General features: G+C 44.2%; 1 protein-coding gene across 1 annotated transcript; it reads right to left on the bottom strand.

Annotated features, from left to right (window-relative positions):
* Positions 1 to 7,742: 7,742 nt before the first annotated feature.
* On the bottom strand, positions 7,743 to 11,378 carry GP1BB (glycoprotein Ib platelet subunit beta). Its single transcript, XM_032229844.1, has 2 exons — positions 11,310 to 11,378; positions 7,743 to 8,434 (listed from the first exon to the last, which is right to left on the bottom strand). The coding sequence occupies exon 2, from the start codon at positions 8,424 to 8,426 to the stop codon at positions 7,821 to 7,823; it is 606 nt and encodes a 201-aa protein (XP_032085735.1). The 5' UTR covers positions 8,427 to 8,434; positions 11,310 to 11,378; the 3' UTR covers positions 7,743 to 7,820.
* Between the last annotated feature and the right edge of the window lie 940 nt (positions 11,379 to 12,318).

Here is a 12,318-nt window from a genome sequence, read left to right as displayed (position 1 = left end):
GATGCCCAGTGCTTGGGTGGGGGTGGACTAGATGACCTACAGGGTCCCTTCTAATTCTGTTAAACTGTAATAATAAAAGCATGCTTGGAGATACCCAATGCTTGGGTGGGCGGTGGGGGGTTGGACTAGATGACCTACAGGGTCCCTTCCAACTCCATTAAACTGTAATCAAAGCATGCTTGGAGATACCCAATGCTTGGGTGGGCGGTGGGGGGTTGGACTAGATGACCTATAAGGTGCCTTCCAACTCTGTTAAACTGTAATCAAAGCATGCTTGCGTGGGGCGGGGGGGTGGACTAGATGACCTACAAGTCCCTTCCAACTCTGTTAAATTGTTATCAAAGCATTCTTGGAGATGCCCAATGCTTGGGTGGGCGGTGGGGGGGTTGGACTAGATGACCTCCAAGGACCCTTCTAACTCTGTTAATCTGTAATCTCTTGTAGCTTGCCACAGACCTTCCTAAGACAGGTTTAAGTGGGATACTCCAGCAGCTTTGTGGGTAGACTTTGTACCCCCAGTGAGGTGTGTAGGGACAATCAAGTCCTCACTCTTGTCATTAAGGGACTGGAGGCTAAAACATGTGAAGAACGGTTGCAGGAACTGGGTATGTCTAGTTTGATGAAAAGAAGGACTAGGGGAGACATGATAGCAGTCTTCCAATATCTCAGGGGCTACCACAAGGAAGAGGGACTCAAGCTATTCTCCAAACCACCAGAGGGCAGGACGAGAAGCAATGGGTGGAAACTAATCAAGGAGAGAAGCAACCTAGAATTACAGTTAGTCCTAAACTGAGCCCAAAATGTATTCTGCTAAGTGAGAAATTCATTGAGTTTTGCCCCATTTTTCAATTTTCCTTGCCCCATTTCTTAAGTGAATCGCTGTACTTGTTAAATTAGTAGAATTATAGAATACAGAATATAGAATATCAGAGTTGGAAGGGACCTTGGAGGTCTTCTAGTCCAACCCCCTGCTTAGGCAGGAAACCCTATACCGTTTCTGACAAATGGCTATCCAATATCTTCTTAAAGACTTCCAGTGTTGGGGCATTCACAACCTCTGGAGGCAACTTCTGTTCCACTGATTCATTGTTCTCACTGTCAGGAAATTTCTGGCTTCCCCATTGACTTGGCTTGTCAGGAGGTTGCAAAAAGGGATCACATGACCCCAGGATACTGCAACCGTCATAAATGTGAGTCACTGGTCAAGCCTCCAAATGTAAATCACATGACCATGGGGATGCAATAACGTTCCCAGGTGTGAGAAATGATCAGAAGATGCTTTATTCAGTGCCATTGTTAAGTTAAGAGAAATGTTATGACAGTGAGAAGAATCAGTCATCGGCGGAATAGCTTGCTTTTGGAAGTTAGGGGTGCTTTATCCCTGGAAATTTTTAAGAAAAGAGTGGACCACCTGTTTGTCTGAAATAGTACAGGGTCTCCAGTGTGAGCAGAGGGTTGGACTAGAAGACCTCCAAGGTCCCTTCCAACTCTTATTATTCTATTTTCTAGGTTCTAGTTGCAAAGAAAATTTGCAACACAAGCTTTAGCTGTTTGGGCACATGCACTTGGCATGTTGTCGTTGTGAGTTGCAAAGTCGAGTCCAACCCATCGTGACCCCATGGACAACATTCCTCCAGGCCTTCCTGTCCTCTACCATCCTCTGGAGTCCATTGAAGCTCACGCCGACTGCTTCGGTGACTCCCTCCAGCCAACTCATTCTCTGCCGTCCCCTTCGTCTTTTGCCCTCCATCGTTCCTAGCATGAGGCTCTTCTCCAGGGAGTCCTTCCTTCTCATTAGGTGGCCAAAGTCTTTGAGTTTCCTCTTCAGGATCTGGCCTTCTAAAGAGCAGTCAGGGTTGATCTCCTCTAGGACTGACCGGTTGGATGGCCTTGCAGTCCAAGGGACTCACAGGAGTCTTCTACAGTACCAGAGTTCAAATGCCTCCATTCTTTGGCGCTCAGCCTTCCTTATGGTCCAACTATGGTCCATCTTTTTAACTCTTGGGTGGGAGGGGTGGATCTCCTGTAAATTTAGTTCTTTCGCCCTCCTTCCCAGTTTCCCATCTTCTTTCTGTCTTCCTCTAGACTTTTATGAGTCACATTTGGTGACTCTCTGCTTATTTTTCTGCTGTCGGGGAAAAATGCCCCAGAACAGAATTCAAGCCTTCTCCCATTAATCAAAACTAGCAAGCTTTCTGTAGGGAGACACAAAATCGCTATGTTTTCTCCCTTAGTGCTGAAGCGAGGTCAGCAGGAGGCCGGGGAAGAAGGGGGGTGGGGGTGGGCAGAGGCCTGGTCCAGCCACCCCCACCTTGAGTTAGATTAACATTTTATTCAGAAGCCTATTTATCAAAGTCAAGAGCATAGCATAAAGTGGCACCAGAGAAGCTAGAGGGGGTTGGGGGGGGGGAACCCATCTGAGCAGACAAGACATGTCATTCGGTTTCCCACCATCCATTTCTCTGGCTTAATTTTGTCCCCAGACCTCCACAACCACAATTTGGTGGGCTGTGATCTGACCAGGATTACCAATCCTGGCTCTCGTGGGGGAAAAAAAATTCTAGATTTTTCATATGGTGAAAATGCTGAGACCGAAAGCCGAATGAAGCTTTCAAAGGTGCTAGGATTTAAATTGAACAGAATAAGAAAAGGAAGGAAGGAAGGAAGGAAGTAGGGAGGGAGGGAAGGAAGGAAGGAAGGAAGGAAGGAAAGAAAGAAAGTAGAAAAACAATAGAAGTGTTGGATGGGACCTTGGAGGTCTTCTAGTCCAAGAGAAAGAACCTAGGTTACTGTCATTTTTCATCCCACTTAATCTTGGTTTGGAAGGGGGGAAATGCTGTAGAGCGAGCGCACACACACGCACATGCGCGCGCACACACACACACACACACACACACACACACACCTGCGAGTCTGGAAGGACAATCGTTCCCAAAATCTTAAAGAGGAGAAAATCTTCTGCTAAGCCCGTAATGGTAAGCTTCCAGATACCAAACTAATGGAGTTGCCTTTGAGCCCTGATTGGCATGAGGAAGAAGAAGGGATACTATATACTGATCTTTCTCAACTTTGACCCATTGAAGATGTGCAGACTTCGACTCCCAAAATTCCCCAGCCAGCATTTGGAAGTTGAAGGCCACACATCTTCAAGAGATCAAGGTTGAGAAACCTTGGGGGATTTTGGGAGTTGAAGTCCATTCATCTTCAAGGGGTCAAGGTTGAGAAACAAGGGGCAATTATGGAAGTTGAAATCCACACATCTTCAAGGAGTCAAGGTTGAGAAACAAGGGGCAGTTATGGAAGTTGAAGTCCACACATCTTCAAGGGGTCAAGGTTGAGAAACAAGGGGCAATTATGGAAGTTGAAATCCACACATCTTCAAGGAGTCAAGGTTGAGAAACAAGGGGCAGTTATGGAAGTTGAAGTCCACACATCTTCAAGGGGTCAAGGTTGAGAAACCCTGGGGGATTTTGGGAGTTGAAGTTCACACATTTTCAAGAGGTCACTGTTGAGAAATAAGAGAAGGTTTTGGAAATTGAAGTCCCCACATCTTCAATTAACCAAGGTTGAGAAACACTGTTATATACTATTGGGCTACCATAGTAGAAAAGGTTTAAGCTTTGAATGTGGACCCACCATATAGATGGCACTGGCAAAAACTGAATTTCATTAACGATTTTCAATACCTGTAATAATATATCTTTATCTGGCAATATCAGCAACACAGAGAGAGACACAATTCTGTTGCTAGAAACCAGTCATAAGAATGCAACAAAGGGTACTGTCACTCGTAATGCATCCATTGGGACCCCAACAGGTACTAGGAAGCAGAGGTGGGTTCCGGCAGATACTACTGTTGGTTTGCTCATGGGCACACTTGATGTGAGATGTGCGCGCATGCGCAGTGCAATAAAAATTGTTCTGCGCAGAAGCAAAAGCAAAAAACCAAGATGGCGGCACCTCTGGCACCGCCCGTAAAACTGGCTTGTGGGCGTGGCCAGCCTGGATCACTGCCGGTTCCAGCTACCCAAGCTACCAAACTACTACCGGTTCGACCGAAGCAGTCCCAACCGGTAGGAACCCACCACTGCCAGGGAGTGAGAGTTCCTTATTTCTACTACAGATATATTACCCGATATATACCGTGTTTCCCCGAAAATAAGATGGGGTCTTATTTTCTTTTAACCCCCCAAATAAGCGCTTGGCCTTATTTTCGGGGAGGTCTTATTATTTTTGAGGTGCAGGAGGTGGCGAACGTGGTCACCTCGTGGCTGCTGCTGTATTGCAATATTTTCAGGGAGGGCTTATTTTAGTACATGCGTTCAAAAACCCAATTGGACTTATTATCTGGGGAGGTCTTATTTTGGGGAAAACAGAGTATTATAGTAGGATATATAGTATATAATATATAGTATATAGTATATGTGTGTGTGTGTTGCATTTGTGCTGATAAATAAATAAAGGGAGACTAGTATAGATCTATTTCAAGCTATTTAGCTCTCATCAGCTAGGTATACCCTTACTGGGATTCGAACCTGGGCTGTATTACATATTAGGCAGCTGTATTAGCCACTAGGCCACAGGTTCTCCTCCTTTATCAGCTAAGCCAGGGAAATAAGTATGTATTGTGTCACAACCCCTGGTATGCCCAAATATGGGAGGAAGCATTTTGCTTCCTTTCTCTGTCTATCAGCTCATCACAAGAGACCATCCAGACAGAAACCCAATATTTTTACTGTTGCCTTTGTTACATTTGTGTATTTGTGTTGATAAATAAATAAAGGGAGACTAGTATAGATCTATTTCAAGCTATTTAGCTCTCATCAGCTAGCCATACCCTTACTGGGATTCGAACCTGTGCTGTATTGCATCTTAGGCAGATGTGTTAACCACTAAGCCACAGAGTTCGACTCCTTATCAGCTGAGCCGGGGTGAAAGGTATCTATTTTAGAGTTACAACCCCCGGTATTTATCAGCACAAATACACACAGACACAGACACACACACGCGCGCGCACACACACACACACACACACATACATACATAAATACAGGATACATTTTATTTTCTTAAATGAAAAAGTATAATATTGTGCCCCGGGATAGTTGTTCTATAGTATTTATGAATGTACTAGAGGAGTTTTTTTTAATTTTTCTCATCTGTCTGCAGAGTGTTGGTTTTTTCTATATATTATTTGTATTCATAAAATGCAACAATTATCCAGAGAAATAAGCAAACCCCAAGAAAATTCCCGCCTTGGTGCAGCCTGGTTTTTCTACAAAATCGATGTTAGCGGGCCCTATAACAGAGCTGCTGTCTCAGAAATGAAATCTCTTTTCTTCTTTGGCTATGATGGAGAGAAAGAAATTAGCATTTGTTCTGGGAAGGAAGACACCAATTTGCTAATGAAATGAAAAGTGTGGAAAAGAAAGTGTAATAGAGTTTGGCCGCCCCCTTCTGGGGACAGAGAAAATACTTTTCTGCCACTGAGATTTCAAAAAGATTTTTTTTTAAAAAAAAAAATTAAACTGGCATGGATTGAAAAGGGGGCAGAGAGAGGGAGAAAGAAAGAAGGAGAGAGGGAGAGAAAGAGAGAGGGAGAGAGAAGGAATGAGGGGGAGAGAGAAAGGAGAGAGAGGGGGAGAGAAAGGAGAGGGGGGAAGAAGGAGAGAGAGAAAGATGGAGGGAGGGAGAAAGAGTAAGGGGGAGAGAGAAAGGAGAAAGAGAGAAAGAGGAAAAGGGAACAGAGAGAGAAAGAAGGAGAGAGGGAGAGAAAGAGGGAGGGAGAGAGAAAGAGCGAGGGAGAGAGAGAAGAGAGAGAGAAAGGAGAGAGAGAAAGAAGGAGAGAGAAAGATTAAACAACACAAACTTCACTGCGTTGTTTGAAAGAGAAAGGCGTTTGATGGGACGATAAGTCTTTGAAAAGAAGCCCAAATAATCTCTCTGCTATGTAATCTCTTTAACCTGCCTAATAACAGAGTTGGAAGGGGCCTTGGAGGTCTTCTAGTCTAACCCCCTGCTCAAACAGGAGACCCTGTACCATTTCAGACAAACGATTGTCCAATTTCCTCTGAAAAACCACCTGTGAAGTTTTTTTTAAAGAGTTTTTAAAACTGCATTTTAATAACTTGAGATTAAAACTGAGGTTTAATAAACCGAAGCTAATCCAGATTGAAGGGGAAGAAGGACCGTATTAATACAGTGAATGTTTTTTAAAAAGCAACCAGTTATCACATGGCATTTAACAGTAATAAAACACTGAAGGATTATACAGTTTCTTGACTTACAATTGGGACCAGAATTTCTGCTGTTAGGCAAGACAGTTATTAAGTGAATCACACAGTCAATAAGAGTTCAGATTCTTCTTGAAAGCTTCCAGGGATGAAGCTCCCACAACTTCCGAAGGCAACTTCTCTTCCTTTGGGTAACTGTGAGGACTGGTTGTAAATTACATTTTTCAGTGTCAATGGAACTTCGAATGGCCACTAAATGGATGGTTGTAAGTCAAGGACTATCTGTGCATAATATAAGGGGCATCAGACAACCTTTGGCACCTGGGGACCTCAATCACAAGTCCCAAACCATTTTTTCCCCAATTATAGGAAGATTCTACGGAGTTTAAGTACCAAATCAGAGTCCAGCAAATGGCAGCCTTTTCCATTTTGTCGGTCCATAATTATGTTTATCCATCCCAAATATTCTGCGTCGAATAATCTTCTTCTTCTTCTTTTTCTTCTTCTTCTTCTTCTTCTTCTTCTTCTTCTTCTTCTTCTTCTTCTTCTTCTTCTTCTTCTTCTTCTTCTTCTTCTTCTTCTTCTCCTCCTCCTCCTCCTCCTCCTTCCCCTTCCCCTTCCTCCTCCTCCTTCTCCCCCCCTCCTCCCACTCCAAAAAGCAAGCATCTTCCAAATTCTGCCTAGAACTCCCAAGGTTCTCCAAGGAAATAAGGCATTTGGGGGAAAGCTATTCCTGTGTCATCAATCGATACTCCACCCAAAGGTGCTTTTTCAGAAGGCAACTGGACTTTCTTAGTTTGTTCCCTTGAAGACCTTTCGCTTCTCATCCAAGAAGCTTCTTCAGTTGAAGAAGAAGCTTCCTGGAACTGAAGAACCTTCTTGGATGAGAAGCGAAAGATCTTCACAAGGGGAAAAAAAAACCTAAGGAAGTCCAGTTGCCTTTTGAAAAGCATTTTGGGATAACCATGACCTGGTGTTGCAGCCAGCCAGTGGCCAGCAGAGCTGGCATCAGATTCGGAGAGTGAAGAGATTGGGGAGGAACATGGGCCAGTCCTGGAGTCTGGAAAAGGCTCTGATAGGGGCTCTGCATTAGAGGCAGAGAGGGGGCTGTCCGACAGTTGTCAGCTGCCTTCGGAGTCAGAGATCAGTGGGGCAGAAGAACAGCTGGAGCCTGTTCCCAGTGTGCGATGCGCAGAGTTGCCAAATGAAGGGAATAGCTGAGGAACAAGGGCTGACTTGGGAGTAAGGGCACCGGTAGACAGTGAATGGCCCCTCCCATAGGGAATAAAAGAGGAGCGAAAGGGGAGTGGAGCTTGCAGGAGACCATTCATTGGTTGTTTCATTGGTTCGTGACTCTCAAAGGTTCCTTGCCAAGTTCTGCAGATATCAGCCTGGCAGCTCTCCAAGCCAGATCAGGTCTATGACTGTAAATCCTCCCTCGAAAGACTTTGCTGGATGTGAATGAGCAGAATTCACAGTAAATTAATAAAAGGTTGGGGGGGGGGTTGGTCAGGACAAAGAGTTTGTTTCATGCTTTTGGGAAGCCTCGGTCAGAACACCTGGATGATTGATAATCTCCACGGATCCTCAGTCAATACTGTTCTTACGAGCGCTTTCCCACAGATCCATATTCTCATAAACATCCACCATTGTCCTCCTGGCTTCCTTAGCTATCCGCTGGAACCTGCAGATGTAGAAGACCACCAGAAGCAGCAAGATGGCCTGCACCAGGACGAAGACAAAGAGGCAGATCTGGGCTACCAGAGCCACACCGCAGTACCAGGACTGGCAGGTAGAGATGATTTCATCTTCAGACAGGTAGGTGATAATCCGACCTTGAAGGTGGGCAGGGGTCGAACACACCACGTCGCGATAGAGAGTCCGGTTGTCTTGCCACTGGAGCCAGGAGCGGAGATAGAGGATATTGCAGGTGCATTCCCAAGGATTCCCCCGCAGGTAAACAGCCTGGAGGTTGTGCAGGTTGTCGAAGAGACCTTTGGGGATGAAGGTCAGGTAGTTGTTGTTGAGGAACAGCTTTTCCGTGGAGGATGAGAAGGAGAGGGGGATCGTGCCGTCCGTGAGACTGGTCGACATGCAGTCGACGATGTTGACGGCACAACGGCAAGGGCTGGGACACTCCGGGGTGACAAGAGGGAGCAAGATGAAGATGAAGAAGAAGCTGCCGAGACTCATCTTCTACTCTGAAAGACACAGAAATCAATTCAATTCAATGTCGTTTCAATTTTGAAATCATCAACTACAGCAGGGATGTCAAACTCTAGGCCCATGATGTGGCCGAATCCTGACTGTCGTCCACACCACAATGTGATCAGCCAGCGTAGATTCGGCCCGGTCCAGTGGTGGGATTCAGCCAGTTTGCACCTATTCAGGAGAACCAGCTGTTAACTTTCTAAGCAGTTCGGAGAACTGGTTAGTGGAAGAAATCTTATTTTGTTTTTTCCCACTTTACAGGGCTAATCCTGTAAGAAAGGCAGGAAGGAAACATTCTGCTGCTGTTTCTAGCCTAATCTTTATTGCCCTGCTTACAGAAACTGCCTCTTCGGTTAACCCTTACTCCATTGTCACAGCTAAGGCGAAACACCCATTGATGTGAGTGCCGTTGAGTTGGCCACGCCCACACGACCACCAAGCCACGCCTACCCAGCTGGTTATTAGAGCAGAGAACTGGTTGTTAAATTATTTGAATCACACCTCTGGCCTGGTCTACCCAATGTGAAGAGGAAACATGAGAGCAATTTGGGGAGTGGTGTCAGGTTGGCCACGCTCACCCAGTCGGCCATGCCCACCCAGCCACCTCTAAATCACCCACAGCCCTGATTCTCTGCCCTTTGAAACCTGGAGTTGGCATGCTTAATAAAAGCCGTATTGCAGTATTTGTGGGGTTGCCACAAAGGAGAAGGGGGTAACTTATTTTCCGAGGCACCACAAGGCAAGACGAGAAACAATGGATGGAAACTAATCTAAAACGAAGAAACAACCTGGAATTAAGGAGAAACTCCCTAAAATTGAGGACAATTAACCAGTGGAACAGCTTGCCACCAGAAGCTGTAGGTGCTCCATCACTGGAGGTTTTTAACAGGAGACTTGACAGCCTTTTGTCTGAATTGGTATAGGGTCTCCTGCTTGAGCAAAGGGTTGATCTAGAAGTCTTCCAAGGTCCCTTCCAACTCTGTTATTCTGATCTATTCAGTTAAGAGGGAGTCAAGCTATTCTCTGAAGCACCTGAGGGCAGGACAATTAGCAATAGATGGAAACTAACCAAGGAGAGAAGCAACCTAGAACTAAGGAGAAATTTCCTGACAGAACAATTAATCAGTGGAACAGCCTGCCTCCAGAAGTTGTGGATACTCCATCACTGGAGGCTTTTAAGAAGGGAGTCAACAGCCACTTGATTGAACTGGTATAGAGTCTCCTGCTCAAGCAGGGGGTTGGACTAGAAGACCTCCAAGGTACCTTCCAACTCGGTTATTCTATGTCCTATATGAGCGATGTACATTAATGCCTTGAACAAGGCCTACCATGAAAGATGCAACATTCAAATATTGGACATCTTTTAAATGAAAAACACACAGAGTTGGAAAGTTACTTCTCTCTCAGAAACTGACAAAGAGAAACACAAATGAGAGGCAAGACGTTAATACGGTTGGGGGGGTGGAAACCTGAAAATACAAACCAGTTAGAAGATTCTATCAAGATATACAGAGACAGAAAAAGAGCAGAGAGGGAAAAAGGAAAATGCTATCCCAAAAAAAAGGACAATTCAAAAATAAAGAGAGAAACAGTGGGAAGCAAAAAAGAGAAATCCTAGGGAGGGTTACTCAAATAATTCAAAGAAGAATGATAGGGAAAATCCTGAAGAAGAGATGAAATACATATAAAAAGGGGGGGAAAGGAAATTAAGAGTAGGGGATAGAAAGACAAAAAGAAAATTGAGGAAAAATGGAGCATCAAAGAGAGCAAGAGATAAGTTAAAAGAAAATGGCTAGGAAAGGAGGAAGGGAAAGAAGAGATGCATTAGTAGCAAATAAAATATGTTAAGACTGCTAATGATATATAGTTTAAAAGAAACAGCATGGTTAATTGTGGATAACCAATTAAGTAAAATGCTTGTTAGCGTAAAATTGAAAGTTGCGATACATGCTACCTACAGAAATTAGAATAACAAATGGAAAATGAAAGGATATATTTGGTATCTTTTTTTTCCTGAAAGGGTGAAAAATGATATTGTCTACGTGTGAAGAAAAACTTAAATTTAAGATGGAAATATGGGAAGAAAATAATGGGGCCGAAATTGGAAATGGTAATGTGATGTGAAACAAATTATGTATAAGAGAGGATGTAAAAAGGGGGAGGGGGTAAAGCAGCCGTAAAGTGAGATTTGGACATTAAGTGTGAAACCTACTGGGTCAGGCTGGACAGCCTCTTAGAACCCCTTTACTTCTATATTAAAAGTCACATAGACAAGAGTTGGAACTTGCAATAGAATAGGGACAGTTAGAAGTTACTTAAAGGAAGTGTCCCCATTCACTAACCACAGGATGTTCTTGCCAACGTCCCTACTTGTGTTAAAAGTCCAAACCACAAAGTTCAATTAAAGTTCGTTAATAACACGTAAGCCATACCTGAAACAAAAGGAGAAGTAAGACCTTCATCTCCTTATAAGGTTTTCTCCTCAAGGTAACCACTAAGAAATGTGTTAAGAATTTCCGTGTTGCAATGCTTTTGGGAATGTATAAGAATGCGTGCTTCGCTAATTAAGGTTGTTCAGAACTTGCAATACTAAGCCATGGGCTAGCTTTCTGAACCTGGCTGCCAAATAAACTTTCCCTGTATCCTGAGAAGTCTAACGCCTGTCATTTTCTGCAACACGGGAACCCGGATAACACTTTGTAAGAGAATTTAAAAATGTGTAACAAAACATTAAAAAAAAATTGCAAAGTTACTTCTCTCTCTAAAGATCTCCTGATGACCTCCTCAAATAGTCAAGGTAAACTACTCATTTCCCCTGGAGGACAAAATTCCTATATAAGGGGGGGGAACCAGTTGAGGACTTACCTCTCCTTAAGTAGCGTCCCTCTGGAATGAGACTTAAAGGACAACTGGCTGGTAGAGCAAAGAAGCAGCAGAAGTTGAACTGATAACCAAAACGCGTGTTCCAGAAAGATAAGAGGAACACTGGTTCTCCTTAGTCATTCTCTGGAAATCCCTAGAGGTTGTCCTCTGCCCCCACCCACCCCCCAAGCCGACATCTCTGAGTATCCCATTTCAAAAAGTCTTCAATGCAAGCAATATTGGACTCGTAACAAACCCTATTGATGGAGTCCATCGATGTAACATCCTGCTCACTTTATGATTGAATTAATTTGACAACTTCCTAAGGGAGTGCAGGACATGGACCCAGGGAGCAAACCTGATGAGTTGCATAGGATAAGGCATCCCCAAAACCAAAAGAGGCTAGCTGGGTTCAAACTAACTAGGTTTAAGGGGTTCTGGAAACGAGGTTATGGTTCCATCATTCTCACAGGCTGACTAATGCCATTCTGCAAATATTGTGTCTCGGATGGCAATTTAAGACTCCCTAGGCTTTAATCCTGTGCCCAAGGGCCCCTAGGGTTCCCACAACATAGATGTCTTTGCTTGCAGATTATCTCCAACATGGCTTATTAAGCCATCATGCCCAGCTATATCCAGCTATTGTAGCTTGCAAACCATGTTTACGGTGTGTGACTCCAATCCAATTTGATGATTGGTCCAACTATCTTTAAGAGGCTGAAAATCTAGGTGCATCGTATACACCGAATGCAGAATTTTTGCTTCCCGAAGCCCCGCCCCCTTCAGCAAAATGGCCATGCATTGCCTTTAGGAGGCTTTCAGAGAGTTCCTGGGGGCTGGAGAGGGCAGAAATGAGCAAAAAAAAGCTATGCATGCAGTTTTTTGGACAAAAAACTGGGTCGTTTTGGGGAGGTTTGCAGAGTGCAAAAACTTTTTGTTTTCCCTTTTGGAAAGCTGTTTAGTTAGAGTGGTTGATGAGAATTACATTGATCAAGTGCTGTCCCAGCAGAAA

This window comes from Thamnophis elegans, chromosome 13, assembly GCF_009769535.1.
Source record: "Thamnophis elegans isolate rThaEle1 chromosome 13, rThaEle1.pri, whole genome shotgun sequence".
NCBI lineage: Eukaryota > Metazoa > Chordata > Lepidosauria > Squamata > Colubridae > Thamnophis > Thamnophis elegans.
This window is presented reverse-complemented; position numbering and strand designations above follow the sequence as displayed.

Bases quoted from the DNA above. Each gene is read 5' to 3' on its own strand.
- GP1BB (XM_032229844.1), bottom strand. From the start codon at position 8,426: ATGAGTCTCGGCAGCTTCTTCTTCATCTTCATCTTGCTCCCTCTTGTC.